The following is a 25,887-nucleotide window of genomic DNA, read 5'->3' as shown; positions in this document are numbered from 1 at the left end:
CCCATTATGTGCCAGTAGTCCCCCTTATGTGCCAGTAGTCCCCTTTATGTGCCAGTAGTCCCCCTTATGTGCCAGTAGCCCCCCTTATGTGCCAGTAGATCCCCTTTTGTGCCAGTAGCCCCCCTTATGTGCCAGTAGTCCCCCTTATGTCTGTGCCAGTAGCCCTCCTTATGTGCCAGCAGCCCCCCTTATGTGCCAGTATTGTAATTTGTACATATATATAAAAAATAAACTATACTTACCTCCTCCAGGATGCGATGCAGGCCTCTTCCGGCCTGTGTCCCTCGCTGGCTCAGGCGGCCTAGTACTCCTCAGAGTACTTGGTCTGAACTCCAGAGAACCACTATCTCTGAGAGATCCAAAGAGAGAAAACCATCTCTACTTCACAGTACTTCAGAAAAAGAGAGAAAATGAAGAACTAAAAGATCCAGAATCTGAATGGCTGAGCATGGAGTCAGTTAGTAAGGTATTTGCTGTTTACGGCTGATAGAGACTTTACTGCAGTGAGAGGGAAAGTACTAAAACATCCTTCACACTTGGACACGGCCTGGCCCACCGTATCTTAATCCTGTAGCCCCCAGCTAGGAATTACATTCACCGTTGAAAGAGTAATATTGCCAGCCTTATTTTCTACAGACAGAGACTCCAGTCTATATCCATACATTGCTATATGGGAAGATTTGCACTGAGAATTGTAAGGGACTGTGTTTTGATTTTGTCTGATGTACTACAACTCCCATTCTGAACTTTAATAAAGAGAGACATTTATTTTCTACAACTGGTCTGGTTACTGACTCCAGCTCCATTTGCCGGCCACTGCACTCGCCTGCCTTGCATCCATACAACACTCATAACACCAAGGACACCCCAACTACCTGTCAGACAGGAGACCCAATATCAGGGTATGCTCTGAGGGAAGAAAAGAAGCACCCCCCGTCCATGTTTTTCCCTAGGGAGCATCTGTGTGAGGATTGCCACTGTAAATGGTTATCTCTGCCAGAGCCACTACCACTCCCATCCTTCGCTCCTGCTAGGCTCGCTGCACATCAGCTATTGCGCTTTCAAGTTTTATGGCTTAACTCTGAAAAAGTGAGTATTAGGAGGACAATTGTTGACTCAAATGAGACCTGCTTATTTACCTCAAGTGGGTCCATTTATTTCAGCATTTTTTGTTGGTGTGCTGTTCATTTAGGCTACTTTCACACTGGCGTTTTGGCTTTCCGTTTGTGAGATCCATTAAGGGCTCTCACAAGCGGTCCAAAACGAATCCGTTTTGCCCTAATGCATTCTGAATGGAAAAGGATCCGCTCAGAACGCATCAGCCTACGTTCCATCTCCATTCCACTTTGGAGGCGGACACCAAACCGCTGCTTGCGTCAATGGGGACGAATCCGTTTTCTATGACACAATCTGGCACAATAGAAAACAGATCTTTCAATGGTGTTTAAGACGGATCCGTCTGGGCTATGTTAAAGATAATACAAACGGATCCGTTCTGAATGGATGCAGATGGTTGTATTATCTGAACCAATCAGTCCATGACGGATCAGCGCAAAACGTGAGTGTGAAAGTAGCCTAACTCAGAAGTAGAAGTCAATGGTGCTATTCATACATCTGTTTTTCCACACGGACCAAGGGTGTGTGAGGAAACTCAGGACATTCACTACTTTGGTCCCTCTCTCCCAAAATGCGAACTTGAAGAGCATTGGAGATAATTACCTCCTGTGTTCTTATGGTCCATGTCCTACATAGATATTTGGACCTCACTGCATATTAGAAAGGATTCAGGTTGTAATACAGCCGTCTGACGCATGCCTAATGATAATGCTTTACCCTGCTCTATGTGATGACTGTTTCCATTCACTGGGCTCACTGTATAATTACAGTAACATACTTACCCCTTATATAAGTAATGATAAGCTTAGAGTTCTTTATTCTAAGTAACTATTGACTCAGGTCATAGAAACCCAGTAAGAATAGATTAGAGATGATCACACGTGCATTACCTCGCTTCAATGCATCATCGTATAAAAGCAGAAAGCAGTGTGGTAGCGATAGGGATTGCAGCCGTTGCGCTCACTACCCCACATGTCTGCCCTTAGTGGTTGGTGCAGACACTCCGTGATATACACTAAGCCTTGCACAATTATATGATTATGATAAGTGGAGCAGTCTCACTATACAAATTTGACTAGCTTCACACTAGCGCTAGCGTTCCGTCAAGGCTGTTCCGGCAGGGAACATCCGGCTGGATCTTTCTTCATTCCGGCATTGCCAGAAGCTTGACAGTCTCCATCCGGCCCCATTAACTATAATGGGGACTGGCATTGCCGAGATTTGGCCAGAAGGAAACCACTTTGTGCAGCCTGCCGGATCGCTAGCGCTAGTCTGAAACTAGTCTTAGTGTTTCATTATTATAGTGTATGTATGAACCTATACAGCATGGCGTCATCATCATTTACATTATTATTGGTGAGGTGATGGACCTCTATGTAGCATTATATACGAGGACAAGTAATGCTTTCAGTAGGATGATATACAGGTGAAACTCAAAAAATTTGAATATCGTGCAAAAGTCCATTTATTTCAGTAATGCAACTTAAAAGGAATTGCATTAATGCAGCTTAACCACCTCCGGACCGCCTAACGCAGATTCGCGTTCCGGAGGTGGCAGCCCTGCGCAGAGTCACGCATATATGCGTCATCTCGCGCGAGCCGAGATTTCCTGTGAACGCGCGCACACAGGCGCGCGTGTTCACAGGAACGGAAGGTAAGAGAGTGGATCTCCAGCCTTCCAGCGGCGATCGTTCGCTGGCAGGCTGGAGATGTGTTTTTTTTTAACCCCTAACAGGTATATTAGACACTGTTTTGATAACAGCATCTAATATACCTGCTACCTGGTCCTCTGGTGGTCCCCTTTGTTTGGATCGACCACCAGAGGACACAGGTAGCTCAGTAATATGTTGCACCAAGCACCACTACACTACACCCCCCCCTGTCACTTATTAACCCCTTATTCACCCTTGATCACCCCTGATCACCCCATATAGACTCCCTGATCACCTCCCTGTCATTGATTACCCCCCTGTCATTGATCAACCCGCTGTAAAGCTCCATTCAGATGTCCGCATGATTTTTACGGATCCACTGATAGATGGATCGGATCCGCAAAAGGCATACGGACGTCTGAATGGAGCCTTACAGGGGCGTGATCAATGACTGTGGTGATCACCCCATATAGACTCCCTGATCACCCCCCTGTCATTGATTACACCCCTGTCATTGATCCCCCCCCCCTGTAAAGCTCCATTCAGATGTCCGCATGATTTTTACGGATCCACTGATAGATGGATCGGATCCGCAAAACGCATACGGACGTCTGAATGGAGCCTTACAGGGGCGTGATCAATGACTGTGGTGATCACCCCATATAGACTCCCTGATCACCCCCCTGTCATTGATTACCCCCCTGTCATTGATCAACCCCCTGTAAAGCTCCATTCAGATGTCCGCATGATTTTTACGGATCCACTGATAGATGGATCGGATCCGCAAAACGCATACGGACGTCTGAATGGAGCCTTACAGGGGCGTGATCAATGACTGTGGTGATCACCCCATATAGACTCCCTGATCACCCCCCTGTCATTGATCACCCCCCCCTGTCATTGATCACCCCCCTGTCAGGCTGCATTCAGATGTCCATATGATTTTTACGGATCCACGGATACATGGATCGGATCCGCAAAACACATACGGACATCTGAATGGAGCCTTACAGGGGGGTGATCAATGACAGGGGGTGATCACCCCATATAGACTCTCTGATCACCCCCCTGTCATTGATCACCCCCATGTCATTGATCACCCCCCTGTCATTGATCACCCCTCTGTAAGGCTCCATTCGGACATTTTTTTGGCCCAAGTTAGCGGAATTATTATTTTTTTTTCTTACAAAGTCTCATATTCCACTAACTTGTGTCAAAAAATAAAATCTCACATGAACTCACCATACCCCTCACGGAATCCAAATGCGTAAAAATTTTTTGACATTTATATTCCAGACTTCTTCTCACGCTTTAGGGCCCCTAGAATGCCAGGGCAGTATAAATATCCCACATGTGACCCCATTTCGGAAAGAAGACACCCCAAGGTATTCCGTGAGGGGCATATTGAGTCCATGAAAGATTGAAATTTTTGTCCCAAGTTAGCGGAAAGGGAGACTTTGTGAGAAAAAAATAGAAAATATCAATTTCTGCTAACTTGTGCCAAAAAAAAATAATTTCTATGAACTCTCCATGCCCCTCATTGAATATATTGGGGTGTCTTCTTTCCAAAATGGGGTCACATGTGGGGTATTTATACTGCCCTGGCATTCTAGGGGCCCCAAAGCGTGAGAAGAAGTCTGGGATCCAAATGTCTAAAAATGCCCTCCTAAAAGAAATGTGGGCCCCTTTGCGCATCTAGGCTGCAAAAAAGTGTCACACATCTGGTATCGCCGTACTCAGGAGAAGTTGGGGAATGTGTTTTGGGGTGTCATTTTACATATACCCATGCTGGGTGAGAGAAATATCTTGGAAAAAGACAACTTTGTATAAAAAAATGGGAAAAGTTGTCTTTTGCCAAGATATTTCTCTCACCCAGCATGGGTATATGTAAAATGACACCCCAAAACACATTCCCCAACTTCTCCTGAGTACGGAGATACCACATGTGTGACACTTTTTTGCAGCCTAGGTGGGCAAAGGGGCCCACATTCCAAAGAGCACCTTTAGGATTTCACAGGTCATTTACCTACTTACCACACATTAGGGCCCCTGGAAAATGCCAGGGCAGTATAACTACCCCACAAGTGACCCCATTTTTGAAAGAAGACACCCCAAGGTATTCCGTGAGGGGCATGGCGAGTTCCTAGAATTTTTTATTTTTTGTCACAAGTTAGTGGAAAATGATGATTTTTTTTTTTTCTTACAAAGTCTCATATTTCACTAACTTGTGACAAAAAATAAAAACTTCCATGAACTCACTATGCCCATCAGCGAATACCTTGGGGTGTCTTCTTTCCAAAATGGGGTCACTTGTGGGGTAGTTATACTGCCCTGGCATTCTAGGGGCCCAAATGTGTGGTAAGGAGTTTGAAATCAAATTCTGTAAAAAATGACCAGTGAAATCCGAAAGGTGCTCTTTGGAATATGGGCCCCTTTGCCCACCTAGGCTGCAAAAAAGTGTCACACATCTGTATCTCCGTATTCAGGCGAAGTTGGGGAATGTGTTTTGGGGTGTCATTTTACATATACCCATGCTGGGTGAGAGAAATATCTTGGCAAAAGACAACTTTGTATAAAAAAATGGGAAAAGTTGTCTTTTGCCAAGATATTTCTCTCACCCAGCATGGGTATATGTAAAATGACACCCCAAAACACATTCCCCAACTTCTCCTGAATATGAAGATACCACATGTGTGACACTTTTTTGCAGCCTAGGTGGGCAAAGGGGCCCACATTCCAAAGAGCACCTTTCGGATTTCACCAGCCATTTTTTACAGAATTTGATTTCAAACTCCTTACCACACATTTGGGCCCCTAGAATGCCAGGGCAGTATAACTACCCCACAAGTGACCCCATTTTGGAAAGAAGACATCCCAAGGTATTCGCTGATGGGCATAGTGAGTTCATGGAAGTTTTTATTTTTTGTCACAAGTTAGTGGAATATGAGACTTTGTAAGAAAAAAAAATAAAATCATCATTTTCCGCTAACTTGTGACAAAAAATAAAAAGTTCTATGAACTCACTATGCCCATCAGCGAATACCTTAGGGTGTCTACTTTCCGAAATGGGGTCATTTGTGGGGTGTTTGTACTGTCTGGCCATTGTAGAACCTCAGGAAACATGACAGGTGCTCAGAAAGTCAGAGCTGCTTCAAAAAGCGGAAATTCACATTTTTGTACCATAGTTTGTAAACGCTATAACTTTTACCCAAACCATTTTTTTTTTTTACCCAAACATTTTTTTTTTATCAAAGACATGTAGAACAATAAATTTTGAGCAAAATTTATATATGGATCTCGTTTTTTTTTGCAAAATTTTACAACTGAAAGTGAAAAATGTCATTTTTTTGCAAAAAAATCGTTAAATTTCGATTAATAACAAAAAAAGTAAAAATGTCAGCAGCAATGAAATACCACCAAATGAAAGCTCTATTAGTGAGAAGAAAAGGAGGTAAAATTCATTTGGGTGGTAAGTTGCATGACCGAGCAATAAACGGTGAAAGTAGTGTAGGTCAGAAGTGTAAAAAGTGGCCTGGTCTTTCAGGGTGTTTAAGCTATGGGGGCTGAGGTGGTTAAAATAAGAATTTTGTAAAAAGGTTCAATATTCTAGTCTCAAAGTGTCACACTCTAGTCAGCTAATTAATTCATACCCTCTCAGCAAAGGGTACCTGAGATTGTGACTTTGGGGTTTTATAAACTGTAAGCCATAATCATCCAAATTATAACAAATAAAGGCTTGAAATATCTCGCTTTGCATGTAATGAGTCTCTCTCATGTATTAGTTTCACCTTTTAAGTTGCATTACTGAAATAAATGAACTTTGCATGATATTCTAATTTTTCGAGTTTCACCTGTACTACATAGTTGCCAACTGTCCCGAAATGGAAGGGACTGTTCCTGATATTAAGAGTCTCTGAAAATGTGGGTTGTCCCAGAACAAAAACAGGAATGGTTAACGAGAACCCTGGGCCAGGGTGGAATGGGGGCATTACTTGGGGTGGTGAGTTTGGAGAGCTTTGGTTGCCCCGATTTGACAAACCTAAATGTTGCTAATTATGTCATTTGGGGCAGGTTTATGAAAACCTGTATCTGTTGCCAATAGCAACCAATCACAGCACAGCTTTAGTTTCTTATAGTGCTCCCAAAAAATGAAAGCCGTGCTTTGATTGGTTGTCATGGGCAACAAAAGGCAGGTTGTCTTTTAGGCAGTTTAATAATGTTTTTGACTTTTTTTGAGACATTAGTGAAAAATCAAAAATGACAAGTTTTACCTGGATGATGGGAATCCTGATCTATTACTATATTGTAAAACTGTCCTTGGATACTGGGCTTGTTTTCTTTACTCAGAGGATATGTTAACATGGTGGATTTCTCAGCTGGAAAAATCTGTCCCCGAATGTGTGGCAGAAACCCCAGGTTGACTCTTGGGTTTCTGCAGCGGTTTTGCATTTTGGGCCTAATTCATGAGAAAACACCTGCCAAAGGGCATGTCCGTGGGATTATAAACTCAATAATTAAATTACACCAATAATAATAATAAAATTATAATGAAGACTCATACCAGTATAAATGGCTTAAAAGAGTTATCCCATCTTAGACAATGGGGGCATATCTCTAGGATATGCCCCCATTGTCTGATAGGTGCAGGTCCCACCTGGGACCCGCACCTACAAGGAGAACGGAGCGGAGAAAGTCGAGGAGGGCGCACTGTGCATGCACGGCCGCCCTCCATTCATTTCTATGGAGCCGCCGAAAATAGCCGAGCGCTGGCTCGGCTATCTCCGTCGGCCCCATAGAAATGAATGGGAGTGGTGGCTGCGCATGCGCGGTGCACTCCCCTTCACTTCAATGGGAGAGGCGGGAAGCTGCGCCTTGTGGTGGACGGGGTCCTCCAGCCACAACTCTCCCCGACTCCGTTCTCCTTGTAGGTGCGGGTCCCAGAGGTGGGACCCGCACCTATCAGACAATGGGGGCATATCCTAGCTATATGCCCCCATTGTCTAAGATGGGATAACCCCTTTAATCAGGTGCTTTATTCAGGGTTAATAACAAATTTAAATAACATTAACAAAAGCTAAGCTTTACACAATTGTGCTAATAACCACAACATTTATTAATCCATACTTTCCCTCATTTTAGTTGGTAAAATGTTAAGCCCCACCCCTGAGAATGTCTTTGTCCCGCCCAGGAAGGTCAACAATTTTCTGACCTTGGTCAGCCAAATTTGCTGGGAGTGCCTATGAAAATAAGGGACAGTCCTGTCAAATTTGGGACAGTTGGCAATTATGTTAATCATACAAACCACGTCAGCCTTCTAACAAGCACGCAACATATACTTTTTTTTTTTAAGTATCATGTGTGGGCAGGAGGGAATTCCTTTTTCTTTCAATTCTGTCAGAAAAAGGTTGCTGTGACAGGAATGCAGGGCAATATATCATCTTCTGCTCCCTGCCTGAAACCTGGAGACCATTTAGCTGAGTGAAATGTGCATTGTCCCAGACCTGTTATATTATGTAATAACATGTAATGTTATGTATTGGTCATTTATTGGCTAACCACCCTGTTCCTTCCCTCTTTGTAGTAGTGGGCTGTTCCTACTTCCTGCCACGAGGGGGAGTTCAAGTTCAGATAGTAAAGGGAGTGGAAGCACACGTCAGAGCTCATACTTCTAAGAACTGTAACCGATTCTCCTGTGAGACCAACACTCCAGAGGGATCATCAGCATCAAGAGCACAGCTTCCACATAGCATCAGTGTGACAGCAGAGTGATCAGGAAATTACAACTTTACAGACAGTCCTGAAAGATGAGGGACTACAGCTCAGACACTCATCACGGAAACCACCAGTAGGCCATACAATTATCAAGCCTGTATCTCACAGTGGACACCTATATCCACAAGTGCCTGCAAGTGTCATTAAATTGTCATACAACTAGCCATCATAGCTCTTGATCTGGTGTCAGAAACTGCACTTTGTACTTAATACTGCTGGATGTGCCACAAATTATATTTTGCGCTCATTAAGGAGAGACTTTTATTCTTCTGGCCTGATTCTTCAGACCACCTTTTCATAGCACTGATTCCCAGGGAACAACAGCCTGGGGGAGTACACAACATCTCATCAGGGCCACTACCACGCCAATCTTCTGCACTGATCCCTCAGGGGATTGCTGCAAATGTAGCTTGAGACAACCACAGAAGCTTCTGGATTCTCCTTGTCCACTTTAAGCACAGTTAACCCTTTAGACTCAAGTTAAAATCACAAACTTGCATTGTACCATTTCATTATAATCCCACCTTCTATTACTTATTACAGGTGTCTGTCATTCTTGGAGCGCTCTGGAAGTAAGATAAGAAATGAGCTATAATGAGTGTTTATAAATTCAGAGATAAGGAGCCGTCAGCTGAGCTGTCTGACAGAACAGAGTGTAAATTCAGATCCTGTTCCTAGAGAAACTCAAGGCTGCATAAAGACAGTAGTTAATTTTTTTTTAATAAAGTACAATGAGTACAATGCAATAATAAAAAAAAAAGATATGCAATGCAATCCCATTCTCTTTAGTTATTTGTAGAGATAAGTGAATCGAAGCTGACAAAGTGGAATTCGATCCGAATTTCAGTAAAAAATTCGATTTGCAACGAATGCGAATTGCCTCGCGCTCCGTGGTAACGAATTGAAATTTTTCCTAAAATGGTGGCTAAAATGGCAGCTACACCTGTGAGGACATGGGGCAAGGAACTCTGGGAAGGCGGGATGACTCCTAATGACATGCATGCAGCCAATCAGCAGCCACCCCTGTGATGTCACAGCCCTATAAATATCGTGGCCATCTTAGATTCAAGCATTTTCCAGCGTTCTGAGTGCAGGGACAGATGTAAGAAGGCGCTAGGAACAGCAATAGGAAAAAACTCATTGTGAAAAAAAAAACTGAAAAAAATATTTATAAATGCAGGGAAAGGATAGGGAGGAATCATTTCACAGCATCTTAGTGCAGGGATTTACAAGTGCAGGGATTTACAAGTGCAGGGAAAGATTATTTCGGGATCCATTATACAGCTCTGTCATTCCAGCAATTTGTTCTTGGGGTGCAAGTGCTATGTTGAAAAGCCTTTATTGGCTTGTGTCTGTGGAAAAAGAAAAATATATGCACAGTTCACTTCTGCAGTTATATGTGGTGAAAGCGTTTAGTGGCGTATTTCAGTACAAAAATAAAAATATATTCTCAGTTGACTTCTGCAGTTATATGTGGTGAAAGCGTTTAGTGGCGTATTTCAGTACAAAAAGAAAAATATATTCTCAGTTCACTTCTGCAGTTATATGTGGTGAAAGCGTTTAGTGGCGTATTTCAGTACAAAACTAAAAATATATTCTCAGTTCACTTCTGCAGTTATATGTGGTGAAAGCGTTTAGTGGCCTATTTCAGTACAAAAAGAAAAATATATTCTCAGTTCACTTCTGCAGTTATATGTGGTGTAAGCATTTAGTGACGTATTTCAGTACAAAAAGAAAAATCTATACGCAGTTCACCATTGCAGTTATTTGCGGTAAAAGCGTTTAGTGGCCTATTTCAGTACAAAACGAAAAATATATTATCAGTTCACTTCTGCAGTTATATGTGATGAAAGCGTTTAGTGGCCTATTTCAGCACAAAAAGAAAAATATATTCTCAGTTCACTTCTGCAGCTATATGTGGTGAAAGCGTTTAGTGGCGTATTTCAGTACAAAACAAAAAAATATATACACATTTCACTTCTGCAGTTATATGTGGTGAAAGCATTTAGTGGCCTATTTCAGTACAAAAAAAAAATATATTCGGTGCTTTTAGGGGTGTTTAATTTTTATTTATTTAGTTCAGCTAACAGTATGTCAGACAGAGAAGTGCCAGGCCCTGCACAGGGGAGTGGCAGAGGCCTGAATGTCTCTGGCGCAGGCACAGGTCGCAGCAGAGTAAGGGGGCATGGCAGCAGGGGTCACGTCGAGAGGCCTGAGCTCCTAGTGTCAGCTAGTGGTCATGTCTTGACCAGCAACCCAGCAGTTCTTGATTGGTTGACTCGATCTTTGACTTTGTCGCAAGTGACAGCAGCGCCAGCAGCCTGAGCCTAGAGTCGCTGATGAGCAGTTTTCTTCACCCGCATAGTGAAGAAACTACTCACCAGCAGGTAGACATAGAGCAGAACCTGAACCAGCAGGTGGTGGCATACTTGGAGTGCACCCTGCAAGCGGTCATTGAAGATCCGCTGGATTCCTGGGTAGCCAAACTGGATTTGTGGCCGCAACTGGCCGAGTTTTCCCTGGAAAATCTGTCCTACCCAGCCAGTAGTGTAGCATCAGAACAGGTGTTTAGTGCGGCGGGGGCCATAGTTGCCCCAAGAAGAACTCGCCTGTCCACCCAAAATGTGGAGAGACTGACCTTTGTCAAGATGAATCAGGCATGGATCAGCCAGGATTTCCACCCACCAATGCCTGATGCATTAGACTAGATCATCCATGGTGCCACACCAACAGTTTGACAAAAGACATCGGTTTCTTCTGGCTACCTGCCTCAGCTACTATTCTGATGCTGCCACCCGCCTGATACCACACATCTGATGCCAAGTGCTCCTTCTTTCACCCACCCTCGTTGGCGGGTACTGGTAGTGCCACCCACCTCCCCACTCTGTCACCGGGTCACTCTGTGGTCTCCACATGCTGCTGCCACCTCCACACTATGTCACCTTGCCACTCTGTGGTCTCCTCATGCTGCTTCCACCTCACTACTATGTCATAGGCCCACTCTGTGGCCTCCTGATGCTGCCGCCACCTCCACACTCTGTCATTGTGCCGCTCTGTGGCTTCCTGATGCTGCCGCCACCTCCACACTCTGTCACTCTGTCCATTATTTGCCGTTTAGTGGTGCAGTCATATGTGGTAAAGCACTTTTTGCCATGGATTAGTGGCAAAAGAAAAAGATATTTGCCATTCAGCAGTGCAGTTATATGTGGTAAAGCCCTTTTTGCCGTGTATTAGTGGCAAATAGAGGTGGCTGAACTCTGCTGCTCTGCATCTCTTGTGAAGTCAATGTCTCCAACTATGCCCCTCTCTTGATTTACAGCAAATACATTATTTTCATGTAGAGATCCATGAATTATGTTGGAGGCATGCTGTATTATTGAAAAAATAAAAAGAGATGTATTAAAAAAATTATTTCATCCATCAATGCATTTTTGATTGAGTTTGGCCAGTTGCCTTTCGAATCGAGGCTTGGAAAGCTTCAGGTGCTACTGAATTCACTTAAAGTTGTGTATGGAGCATGTTGTGATTGTGAGGATTCGGATGCTGCTTTCCAGGAGATTTTTAAATGGAAACAGTAAAGTTTGGAAAAATTCAGCATTGTCAGAAGTGACACTGACAGCTCTCTGGGCCTTCTCTGTAGATGGATGCGTAGGGTAGCCAGACGTCCGGTTTTAGGACGGACAGTCCGGTTTTTAGACTCCTCGTCCTCCATCCGGCGCAAGGCCAGGACAGACGGCCAGAAGTCCTCCTTTTTGGTGGTTATGGTCTGCTCAGACATGGTCACTTTAAGGAGGCAGGGCCCTTCAGCACGTTTCACACACTGTGCGCTTACGTGACGACGTCATTATCAGTGTGCGCTGCAGCCGCACTGGCGGGAACTGAGGAGCGTGTGTGTGCTGCGGACGCGGCGCCGCACGTCCATAAGAGCGGTGCACCAATACAGGTGACTACACTATGCACTAACCTTGCACAAAAATGCAAACTAATTCACACAAGCCCGAATTTATCTGCGGTATTGCTTACTGGACACTACGGGGACTTCTCTGCAGCACAGAAACCGCACAAGCAGCGCGTCTTGCTATTCCAAAGCAGAACTACTTCCTCTGTTACGTTATGTTCACTTCAGATCACTCCGCCTCGGGCGCCAGTGTTTTTTTTTAAACTGACAGCCTATAACCCTCTGTTGAAAAGACTTTAGTGGCGTATATCCATGGAAAAAGAAAAACATAATAGGCGTTCACTGTTCCAGTCATATGTGGTAAAGCCTTGAGTGGCGTATATCAGTAGAAAAAGAAAATATATTCAGCGTTATATGTGGTAAAGTCCTTTTTGCGGTATGGACCGAATTACGTTGTGGTGAAATTGTTTATTTCAAACATGTTTTTTTTTCGGGAAAATTGATGGGTGCTTGAAGAGCTCCTTTTGCTGTAAGGACCGAATTACGTCGTCATGAAAAAAAAAATTCTAAATTGTTTTTCGGTAAAATCGATGGGGGCCTTTACCATCTATTCACAATTAAATCAAGCAGCTTCAGTAAGTTGAAAATATTCATGTGCTGCCATCTCCACACTATATCACCTTGCCACTCTGTGGTCTCCTGATGTTGCTGCTGCCATCTCCACACTATGTCACCTTGCCACTCTGTGGCCTCCTGATGCTGTCACCACCTCCAGACTCTGCCATTGTGCCACTCTGTGGCCTCCTCCTGATGCTGCCGCCACCTCCAGACACTGTCATTGGGCCACTCTGTGGTCTCGTCATGCTGCTTCCACCTCACCCCTATGTCATAGGTCCACTCTGTGGCCTCCTCCTGATGCTGCTGCTGCCGCCACCTCCAGACCCTGTCATTGGGCCACTCTGTGGTCTCGTCATGCTGTTCCCACCCTCCCCACTTCATGACCGGGCCACTATTTTGCCTTTTGGCCTGGCTTACATCATTATTTATTTGACCCTTCTTCTGGTCTGTCAGAAGGAAGGAAAAATGAGATGCACAATAGATCCTGTCTGTGTAGCAGCTGTAAGGCCTGTATGGTCCCTTCAGAATTGGCTTATGATTTGGTAGCCAAAAGCAGGAGTGGGTACAAAACACAGAAGACATGCAAATATTCCATTCATGTGTCATCTCTGTTTTACATCCACTCCTGTTTTTTTTTTTGCATTAGCAATACTGATGGATTACTGACCAAATGCTGACCGAGTGAAGGCGTATGCTCCACAGACAGAATCCGTTTTTTTTTAGTTATTGTTCTGACGGATCAGAGGAAGGGCAAATTAATCAGTGACGTCAACACAAACTTACTGCTCACACCCTTTCCACTCTGTCCGGGGGGCTCTACTTGTATAAGCGTTTAATAGAACAGGTTCTGTAGACATCTATGTGGAATCAGCTGACTATGGTGTAAAAGAAGTGTGCGCTTCTTCTTGACGCTAACATCGACCTGTAAGGCTGAGTTGATACTTCAGTTATTTCGTCAGTTTTAGCCCCGTGACTGCCCAAATAAGTAAAGTATGCAGTGATTCTAAGAGCGATGCCTGTCATCTGTATGTCATACAGACTCACAGTATTATTTCACTACCACAGCAGACTCCCTATATGTGTTACTACAAGGCACAGTGTTCTACACCACTATAAAGGCTCACAGCAGCCAGGAAATAGCAGTTTTTTAACAAAATTCGTCGCTAATAAATTTGGATAAAAGCTAATCTTTTTGAAAAATTTGCCGAACCAGCCGAATTGAATTTTTGAGAAATTCGCTCATCTCTAGTTATTTGCAGTTGCAATTCAGGCTGCAATGCACTGCGATCTTTGGTTGTGTGTCTCATTGCCAAAGTCACCTTGTAGCACCAGCCTTACTTTTTCCAGAATTCTGCTGGTAGCCTTTTACCAGAATGTAGTGCATTGTGGGAATTTACATGACAGTAAAGTTCAGACTCATATGACAGTAAATATCAAGCACAAAATGATCTAAACTACACCACTTTTATTAAAACTGTAAAGAGTTATGTTTTTCATATATATAACAAATACTTGAATATTAATATGCAAATGTTGCAGTGCTCAATGCATCACTTATGGAGTTCTGTCATGCACAAATAAGGCTCTGTTCACATTACATATAAAAGACAAACAGGATCCTATTGGCACATGGCAGGATAGTCTTCAACAACAAACCTTTTATTACCTGTATAGAATGGTGCAGTAGACTGTGCTATTTCATACAGAGGAAGACGGAAGGTTGTATATGTTTTTTTTTTTATTACTGTAGAATCCAATTGAAGGTATATGTCAGGAAATGATCCCAGTGTATACTGTAGTATGATTGGCAGAGCCAAATGTAATGTGAACAGAGACTACGGTAACTCGTTGGGTTTACTTGTAGCCTTATGAAAATCCACACATGATATCAAAATCAATCAACAAGCTTGTGCCACAAAAAATATTTAGCATTTTTCAAACCGGCAACTGCATTTGAAAACTTTTGTCATTGTATGTAATTAAAAATGTAACATAGTTATATTTAAATGTAACATAGCCATGGAATTATTCCATAAAATGTATCTGTATAGCACCTGCTGTTTGTTTGGCGGTCGCACATGCTCAGTTCCATTCTTCAGCTGCCACCAACCAGATATACTGTTTGAAGCAGTGACAAACCCCCTCTGCTGCATCGGTACATGGATCAGTTACTGAAAACCTGATTGTTTTAATTACATAGAGTCCTCCTAGGCTTCATCATTTTCATATTCACCACCCTCCTCGTGGCCTTCACTCTTGTCAAGGGTTTCACCTTCTCTAAATACTTTTACTTCGTGAAATCCTTTAATAGCTGAAAACTGTTTGGAAGTAAGATCCACTGTGAGCTGTCTGCTTCCACTTTGATATGGTGTTATTTCTATTGTCATTCTGCCTGATTCTTTGGGCTGCAGCTTTGGTACCCTGTAATAGGCAATAAATGGTTACATTTTTTTTATCAGTGTGCCTACTGTAAATGAGATGCAGCAAACATTAGAAGGGGTTGTCTGGCTTTTAAAACAAGTGGTTACAAATAGGGTGTTTTGGTCTCGATCAGGAATGCTCAACCTGCGGCCCTCCAGCTGTTGCAAAACTACAACTCCCAGTATGCCCTAATAGTTTTAGGCTGTCCAGGCATGCTGGGAGTTTTAGTTTTGCAACGGCTGGAGGACTACAGGTTGGATATCCCTGGTCTGGGGAAACCAGCATCTCAAACATTTTATTGAGAATGGTGTAATACTTTGTTTCTCCTGTGGTGGTGCTGCAGGAAAATTGAACACTTGCACCTCTCACTTTTCACTTGTGTACAAGAGGACTTGGGAAGTAGGACTAATTTTCCTAACTTTGTGTGATCATTGGTGCTGGACACATTCGGTAAGCATACAGGATGTACAGGAAGAGGGAATGGATGAGAAAAGAGGTCAGCATATCAAGTATGTAGCAATTTTTACATTGTTTATGATAATTTATAGGGATCGTCCAGTTAGGACTATGATATTGAGGAATCAAAATGGTCACTAGTGAATTTTGTCCCCTGTAGTCAAGGTGAAGAAATAGATCAGTGCCATCAATTTTGCCTCCAGTAACAAGCAAACACAGGGCTTGCATTAGTCACTGTCTCATATGAGGGCCCTTCTAACCAACAGCCAATATATAAGCTTCCTGGGCTAATACACTGTGAAGACTGGAGATAGCTACATTTAAAAATATATATTTTTTCCAAAAAATGACTTACTTTCGCCTTCTGCTTTTCTTGAGCAAGCCACTGCCACCAAAGACTAAGACTCCATCGTTTAGCGGGGTAGATAACGGATTAGTATATGTAATCTCCACGTCCAGAGGGTTATTTAGAAATGCAAATCCGTAGATCTGTGAAAGACAATTTTCTGCAATGAACTTCCGAATTTCAGCTACAGGTCTTATTAACTTTTGATTTTTAGCAATTGAAGCATATTCGTGATACCGTTGTAATCTAGTTTAAAATATAGTGAAGACCGGGCTGTGTGAATGGCGCCCTATGACTAGCTATCCAGAAAATGGTGGTTTAAGACTTTTTTCATATTTCCATTAGTAGGTCCAACAAGCGGTTCAGGCAGAGAACAGCCTGCAGGAGCTCGCTGAATCTGGCATTGCCGGATGTCACCGGAATGCTCCTGGGGTCCAACAGAGATCTGGTTGTGACCTGGAAAATATGTGGGAATTTGGCCGGAAAAAAAACGTTGAGTGTCTGGATCTCATGGTGTCAGAGGGCATTGAGGTGACATCTGACAAAGCTGAATCCAGAGAGCCCCAGCAGGCTGTTCCCTGCTGAAACAGCCTGCCGGACCTACTGTACTAATGGAAGTTGGAAATTAGCCATAGATGGAATAGAATGATAGATGCCAACCGGAAGAAAATGTACAGTACAGACCAAAAGTTTGGACACACCTTCTCATTCAAAGAGTTTTCTTTATTTTCATGACTATGAAAATTGTAGATTCACACTGAAGGCATCAAATCTATGAATTAACACATGTGGAATTATATACATAACAAACAAGTGTGAAACAACTGAATATATGTCATATTCTAGGTTCTTCAAAGTAGCCACCTTTTGCTTTGATTACTGCTTTGCACACTCTTGGCATTCTCTTGATGAGCTTCAAGAGGTAGTCCCCTGAAATGGTTTTCACTTCACAGGTGTGCCCTGTCAGGTTTAATAAGTGGGATTTCTTGCCTTATAAATGGGGTTGGGACCATCAGTTGCGTTGAGGAGAAGTCAGGTGGATACACAGCTGATAGTCCTACTGAATAGACTGTTAGAATTTGTATTATGGCAAGAAAAAAGCAGCTAAGTAAAGAAAAACTAGTGGCCATCATTACTTTAAGAAATGAAGGTCAGTCAGTCAGCCAAAAAATTGGGAAAACTTTGAAAGTAAGGGCTATTTGACCATGAAGGAGAGTGATGGGGTGCTGCGCCAGATGACCTGGCCTCCACAGTCACCGGACCTGAACCCAATCGAGATGGTTTGGGGTGAGCTGGACCGCAGAGTGAAGGCAAAAGGGCAAACAAGTGCTAAGCATCTCTGGGAACTCCTTCAAGACTGTTGGAAGACCATTTCAGGGGACTACCTCTTGAAGCTCATCAAGAGAATGCCAAGAGTATGCAAAGCAGTAATCAAAGCAAAAGGTGGCTACTTTGAAGAACCTAGAATATGACATATTTTCAGTTGTTTCACACTTGTTTGTTATGTATATAATTCCACATGTGTTAATTCATAGTTTTGATGCCTTCATAGTCATGAAAATAAAGAAAACTCTTTGAATGCTGCCTCTCCATTCAGCTCTATAGGGCTGTAGGAAATAGCTGTCGGAATGGATAACCTCTTTAAGATGTGCACTCCATTTTTCTCATTTATTGAATGAATGAGTTTTGTGGAAAACCTGCTGTGGTTTCCTTGCCAGGGACCAATGTTCATACAGCAAATTGCCTACATGGAGATGAATCGGTCAATGTCCAGTCCGGGTGGTGTCCATTCTAAACTCCAGCCCCAGAACGGAAACATCGTCCATGTAAAAGTAGCCTTAGGGCTCATGCACGTGACATTTTTAGTGTTTTGGGGGACATTTTTAACGGATCAGTTTTTCCATTTTTTGTGTCAGTAGTGTTTCCGGTTCCGTTCCGTTCGCATATACAGTATACAGTAATTACATAGAAAAAATTGGGCTGAGCATAACATTTCCAATAGATGGTTCCGCAAAAACTGAACGGATACGGAAGACATACAGAGTACGTTTTTTTTACGGACCCATTGAAATGAATGGTTCAGTATAAGTAACGCATACTGAACTAAAAAAACGCACAGTATACTGAACGCAAAAAACATTTGAGTGCATTAGTATCATGCACATTGTGCTGGGTTGTTGTTACCTGTATGTCCATAGGAGGCCTCTCAATAACGATGACTTTCCGAACAAGCATTTTCTTTTTATTTTTCAATTCACATAATGCCACAACTTCCATCAGATTATGGTTTGTCAAATCATTTTCGTAATCTGAAGCAGGTATGCTTACAGAAAGAGTTTTCTCTGTAATGAACACATAGACAGTGGTTATATGGGTGTGACAGACTTAATGCTTACTAATGACTGTATTACCACTCCTAACCACAGGGTGGCAATGCGGATCCTTCAGACTCAAACTGAATTTTATTACACCCTCTAATTAGCATTTTAGGGTAATAGTCAGAAATGCCATAATTAGTCATCAGTGCGTACTGCTACTGTTCCTAGGTTTTAGTAGTCCGGAAAATCCAAGATAAAGAAAACGAATGAAGCTTTTATTTGTAATCTCTTTAGGTCCCATGCCTGGTTTTGCAAACAATGTGATTAAATGAAGAGTGTGAACACAGCCTAGCAAAATAATAGAAGAATTGTTATTACTGGTTAGGCTACTTTCACACCTGCGTTCGGTGCGGATCCGTCTGGTATCTGCACAGACGGATCCGCACCGATAATGCAAACGCTTGTATCCGCACAGAACGGATCCGTTTGCATTATTCTTTCAATTGTGTCATTGAAAACGGATCCGTCCCCATTGACTTACATTGTAAGTCAGGACGGATACGTTTGGCTCCGCAAGCAGCGTTTTGGTGTCCGCCTCAAAATCGGAACGGAGACCTAACGCAGCCAAACTGATGTATTCTGAACGGATCCTTATCCATTCAGAATGCATTGGGGCAGAACTGATCCGTTTTTGGAAAAGCCCTTAATGGATCTCACAAACGGACCCAGAAACGCCAGTGTGAAAGTCGCCTTAGCCATATGTCCTCCCTTGCTGTCTGAAACATGGAGAAAACACTGGACCGCCTGTAATTTACAATGAATCCTCCTCTATACTGGGCTACCAGATCAGGGTGGGTAAAGTAATGTGTGCGCAGTGACGATGGGGAGACTCTCTCCACACCAGCATGGTTGCGGGCAGAAAACCAAGTAGGAATAGAATGCTGAATTACCTTTCTTGGGTGGCACAGTTAGAGTGGTATCATCAGAATATACTTCAGTATCCGGCCTGCCGATATATTCAATGGTAGAGGCGCTTATCTTTATTTTAACGGGTTGAGGGACTTTGCTGGTGTTCTTTAAATGCAGGGTCAGTTTTATGTCAGCTCCAAACTTTGTGGATGAATTTAGCTCAAATGTCCCTTGAATATCGAATTCTTTCTTCTTCTCATCTAGGTCATCTAATGGAGATCCTCCGGTTCTTTTTTTGCGACTTCTTTTTGTAATGCCTCGGTTCTCAGCGCTGTTCTTATTAATGATGCCCATTTCTATTAGCTTTTTACGAGCTTTCATGTATATTAATCTTTCTTTTTCAGACTCTGAAAAACAGTGATACAGTAGTATTATAAGATATGGTTTGGAGAATTGGCTGTTCATGGGACGGAGAACACCTAAGTAAATACATAGTACACAAGGGGCGTAACTACCATAGCGGCAGAGCGTGCGACTGCAATGGGACCCGCCCAGTTGGAATCATCTCCTCTTCTACTGGAGGTAAAAACTTGGTCAGGACTCTACCCTTAAAGCAACAATTTTTAGCAAACGAGGCAGTGGAAATAAAATGGCCCTAGGGTCATTGACAGGAGTTTAGGCAGAAACCCTTCTGTCCTGTGTGGGGGGTCTGGTTAGATCCTTGCTATGGGGCCTTTACTACTCTATGTACGCTTCTGATAGTACAGTTTTAAAATTATTATTGCATTTACTTAATGGGGAATTTTCATCTGTAGGATATGCCATGACATTATTAGGTGGGCTCCAACCTCCATGAGTTTTTTTGTAAGGTGAGACCAATATAAATATTACTCTTGGATTGTGCTGGTTTCCCGCATATTAGTCTCTATGACTCTATGACTGGTCCGTTAGAGGAGCAGAAGAATGAAAATAAATGAAGTGCCAGATTCGACAAATAACTGACTGGAATAAAGCCTAACAGATCCCACTGACTATAATGGAATCCGTTAGGTTTCCATTCAGGAGAAGGGTTTTTTTTCGCTATTTTTTTTATGAGTTTCCACGCCGGAAGCCCCAAACTGAGCTTCTAACACAGATGTGAAGGCAGCCTTAGTTGAAAGGGTTTTTTTCCATCATAGAAAGGATATGCTGTCATTTTTTGATTGGTCGGGACCACACTTGGTGGGATCCTCGCTCAAACTGAGAATTAAAAGCCATTCCCTTGTGCATTTCTTTGCACCACAGGTGGCACTTTCTTCGGTCTCAGAATCAACTGGAGTCGCAGAGGTCTGATACCAATATATTTGATGTCAAATTCTAACATTTGTTCAGTTGCTTTTGCTTAAAAGGAATGTATTGTCAGAATATACATTTTTATTAAGTATATATATTTCTAAAATGTTGCTCGTGTTTTTTTATTTCCTTTGTCATAATGTATGTTTTGATCCTGAAATCTTACAGTTTTCTGCCCTGGCTACTGAGCCTCACTATAGGCTGACACTTCCCGTTCTGTATAGATCACCACTCAGCAGTAATCTCATTACCATCACAGTCAGGAAAACAATCATAGATAACACAGCATACACCATTCGCAATAGGTGATGGTCACAGCTCATCTCCTCCCCTCCCTGCACAATGAGCTCTGCACACTCACAATACTCTCCCATAGAAGTCAAGCAGTTGTTTATCACAGGCTTCTAGTGTCCATATGGCTGCTGTTAACTGCAGCTCAGACAATATGGACACCTCCACCATCATCTACAGAAAATAAATAAAAAGAAAATCTTCAGTTAGCAACAAAACATGCATTATAAAAAAAAAAAAAATTTCAGCATGGAGTAGGAAAAAAAAAAGTTTCGGAAAAAAAAAAAAGTTTCTTATAAAAATAATGTTTATAAGGCCTATTGCACACGACCGTATGGCTTTTTCAGTGTTTTGCAGTCCGTTTTTCATGGATCCGTTTTTTGTTTCCGTTGTGTTTCCGTTTCTGTTCCGTTTTTCCGTATGGCATATACAGTATACAGTAATTACATAGATAAAATTGGGCTGGGCATAACATTTTCAATAGATGGTTCAGCAAAAAACGGAACGGAAGACATACGGATGCATTTCCATATGTGTTCCGTTTTTTTTGCGGACCCATTGACTTGAATGGAGCCACGGAACGTGATTTGCGGGCAATAATAGGACATGTTCTATGTTAAAACGGAACGGAAAAACGGAAATACGGAAACGGAATGCAAACAGAGTACATTCCGTTTTTTTTGCGGAACCATTGAAATGAATGGTTCCGTATACGGACCGTATACGGAACGCAAAAAACGGCCAGTAAACGGGGGAAAAAAAACGCCCGTGTGCAATAGGCCTAAGAGAAGTTGGTGCAAAATGTGGTATCTTTAGCCACACCCATTTTAGTTATGCCACACTCCTTGAAGGATGATGCCCAGTGAACTATTCCTTTTGCTCCCAATTCAAATTTTGGTGTAATGTACGCTAGAATTCAGGCACAATCATAATAGTAAATGTGGACTATGTTATGCCATTTTTTTGGCTCTCTTTGTTTATTATGACTCTTTGTTTGAAGATCACACACAAATTAACATGGTGCATAATCAGTCATAGGGCACACATACTTTTTCTAATTTAGCACTGTATTTCATAGGACAAACCTTCTGGATATTTATAGTTGTCCGTTATATCTGTCCGTCCATTGCTCCCCACTGCTTTGGTGCTGATAAATGTCCCCACCGAACCGCTGTTGGTGTAGACTTTCTCCTTCAGATCTTTGTCGTAATAAACCCATGTAACGCGGTCAGCATTAACTTCTGAGAAAACGAACGGGCCATCGTAATCAAGATCAATGTCTCCTTCTTTGATGGCATGGACTGAGGTTGGGCCACAGCAGTGAATTCCTATAGATAATAATCAGTTAAATTAGTCCTTAAGTTGAACAGTTTAGAAAACTCATATATACCTGTCAAGGTTTTGGAGTTAATAGAGGTGAGTCCTCTGCTAGGAACCCTCATCTAATAGCCAGAGTAGACAACAGTTAGAACATTGTTCCTCTTTCTGGAGAACCTGTCCTGTCCCATATTACACAGATAACCTAATGATATGAATGAGCACTGTGTAATGCTCAATTTCCCTTGTGGTGGCGCTGCAGGGAAATTAAGCACCTACTTACAGGAACCAGAACAGCTGATCACTGGAGGTTCCAGCAGGAAGACACTTTCAGATTTGTTTATTGTCAAGGAACAATCGCTTTTAGAAACATCTGTATAGAAAGTAATGGATCTCATTCTGTACCTCCACTTAGCTCTTGTGGTGTGGCATCCAGCACTTGCCATCCTCCATAACTTGAACCCAATTCGCTTCTAGAGAACCAACTTTCATTCCAAACATGGAAATTCCTGCAGATAACACCATGTATTAAACACACATTATTTATTTTAGTAAAATATACCTAGAAAATATTACAAAGAGGATCCTAGAAAATATACACTAACCATAAAGTTAAATGGGTTATCCCTCAACATTTAAAACTCTTTTTTACTCACATATCTGGAGGACTATCTTCCCTTTTTGTGGGTGGGTAGCAGTTTGTTATATTAGGCAAAGTCCCAAAAGTCCAAAAATTGGACGAGCATTTGGCCATCAGCTATCCCTCCCAACTTGCCCATAAACACGCACATTTAAGTACACTGAAAAAAAAAATCTGCTAAATACCTCTTAATAAATTAGGCATCTCTTTCGACAGTCCATACAATTAAATACAAAGGAATGGCAGCTATGTGCTGGCATAGATCAGCAGTATAATTTGTGCCAGTTTCTGGCCTCAATTATAATAAATGTGTTGGGTTATGCCTAGCCGCAGCCCCTCACACTGAACTCCACCTACTGTACCCAAAAGTGGCGAGAGCAGCATAGAAAAAAGTCACAAATTTTGGTGTACAGTATACAGTATATACACCGGTCCATTCTCCAGCAGTATACAGTATATACATGGTTCATTCTCCAGTAGAATACACTATATACATGGTTTATTCTCTAGCAGTATACAGTATATACATGGTTCATTCTCTAGTAGTATACAGTATATACATGGTTCATTCTCTAGCAGTATACACTATATACACGGTTAATTCTCTAGCAGTATACAGTATATACATGGTTCATTCTCTAGCAGTATACAGTATATACACCAGTCCATTCTCTAGCAGTATACAGTATATACATGGTTCATTCTCTAGCAGTATACAGTATATACACCAGTCCATTCTCTAGCAGTATACAGTATATACACCAGTCCATTCTCTAGCAGTATACAGTATATACATGGTTCATTCTCTAGCAGTATACAGTATATACACCAGTCCATTCTCTAGCAGTATACAGTATATACATGGTTCATTCTCTAGCAGTATACAGTATATACACCAGTCCATTCTCTAGCAGTATACAGTATATACACCAGTCCATTCTCTAGCAGTATACAGTATATACACCGGTCCATTCTCTAGCAGTATACAGTATATACACCGGTCCATTCTCCAGCAGAATACGCTATATACATGGTTCATTCTCCAGCAATATACAATATATACACCACTCCATTCTCTAGCAGTATATAGTACATGCCCCAGTCCATTCTATGGAAATATACAGTATATACACCAGTCCATTCTCTAGCAGTATACAGTATATACACTGTTCATTTTCTAGCAGTATACAGTATATACATGGTTCATTCTCTAGCAGTATACAGTATATACATGGTTCGTTCGCTAGAAATATGGAGTATTTACATGATTCATTCTCCAGCAGCATACAGTATATACATGGTTTATTCTCTAGCAGTATACAGTATATACACCAGTCCATTCTCCAGCAGAATACACTATATACATGGTTCATTCTCTAGCAGTATACAGTATATACACTGGTCCATTCTCTAGCAGTATACAGTATATACACCAGTCCATTCTCTAGCAGTATACAGTATATACACCACTCCATTCTCTAGCAGTATACAGTATATACACGGTTCATTCTCCAGTAGAATACACTATATACATGGTTTATTCTCTAGCAGTATACAGTATATACATGGTTCATTCTCTAGCAGTATACAGTATATACATGGTTCATTCTCTAGCAGTATACAGTATATATTTGGTTTATTCTCTAGCAGCATACAGTATATACATGGTTTATTCTCTAGCAGTATACAGTATATACATGGTTTATTCTCTAGCAGTATACAGTATATACACCGGTCCATTCTCCAGCAGAATACACTGTTATAAGGGAAAATAATAATGATCGGGTCTCCATCCCGATCGTCTCCAAGCAACCGTGCGCGAAAATCGCACCACATCCGCACTTGCTTGCGGATGCTTGCGATTTTCACGCAACCCCATTCACTTCTATGGGGCCTGCGTTGCGTGAAAAACGCAGAATATAGAGCATGCTGCGATTTTCACGCAACGCACAAGTGATGCGTGAAAATCACCGCTCATGTGCACAGCCTCATAGAAATGAATGGGTCGGGATTCAGTGCGGGTGCAATGCGTTCAACTCACGCATCGCATCCGCGCGGAATACTCGCCCGTGTGAAAGGGGCCTTAGAGTGAGTCATATGCTCCGGTCCCAGGCTGCTCCTGAGCTCCTTGACTCTGTGGGGGAGTACAGAGGAGCCGGAGGAGAACCGCTCTCCTCTCTTCCCCTCTTCTGCCTAACGTGCAGTCCGCAGACAGCCTTTGAGCTTTGCAAATGAGCTCACACTGTGTCTGTAGCCTGCAGCCCCTCACACCAAACCCCATAAGGCCCCTTTCACACGAGCGAGTATTCCGCGCGGATGCGATGCAGAAGGTGAACGCATTGCACCCGCACTGAATACCGACCCATTCATTTCTATGGGGCTGTGCACATGAGCGGTGATGCAGCATGCTCCTCTTTGTGCGTTTTTCACGTAACGCAGTCCCCATAGAAATTAATGGGGTTGCGTGAAAATCGCAAGCATCCGCAAGCAAGTGCGGATGTGGTGCGATTTTCACGCACGGTTGCTAGGAGACGATCGGGATGGAGACCCGATCATTATTATTTTCCCTTATAACATGGTTATAAGGGGAAATAATAGCATTCTGAATACATCGCTGGAGGGGTTAAAAAATAAATTTTTTTTTTTTAAACTCACCTTAGTCCACTTGATCGCGTAGCCCGGCATCTCCTTCTGTCTTCATCTGATCTCTTTGCAGCAACAGGACCTGTGGTGACGTCATTCCGGTCATCACATGATCTTTTACCATGGTGATGGATCATGTGATGACCGAAATGACGTCA

General features: G+C 42.4%; 1 protein-coding gene across 2 annotated transcripts in view; it reads right to left on the bottom strand.

The window, feature by feature from the left end:
* Positions 1 to 865: 865 nt before the first annotated feature.
* Positions 866 to 25,887, bottom strand: part of LOC121004763 (protein-glutamine gamma-glutamyltransferase E-like) — an 82,565-nt gene continuing 57,543 nt past the window's right edge. The window contains exons 8-14 of one of the 2 annotated variants that reach the window (XR_005779825.1): positions 22,852 to 22,955; positions 22,215 to 22,457; positions 19,548 to 19,913; positions 18,464 to 18,621; positions 16,289 to 16,422; positions 14,650 to 15,477; positions 866 to 875 (exon numbers count right to left, since the gene is read on the bottom strand). Coding sequence is in view for 1 of the 2 variants with exons in the window: in XM_040437108.1 (XP_040293042.1) it covers positions 15,264 to 15,477; positions 16,289 to 16,422; positions 18,464 to 18,621; positions 19,548 to 19,913; positions 22,215 to 22,457; positions 22,852 to 22,955 (1,219 nt within the window). In the remaining variant the exon portion in view is untranslated. Of the gene's footprint in view, positions 876 to 14,519; positions 15,478 to 16,288; positions 16,423 to 18,463; positions 18,622 to 19,547; positions 19,914 to 22,214; positions 22,458 to 22,851; positions 22,956 to 25,887 lie in introns of those variants that run through there. The other variant, XM_040437108.1, reaches the window with a different exon arrangement.

This window comes from Bufo bufo, chromosome 6 (assembly GCF_905171765.1).
Source record: "Bufo bufo chromosome 6, aBufBuf1.1, whole genome shotgun sequence".
Taxonomy (NCBI): Eukaryota; Metazoa; Chordata; class Amphibia; order Anura; family Bufonidae; genus Bufo; species Bufo bufo.
This window is presented reverse-complemented; position numbering and strand designations above follow the sequence as displayed.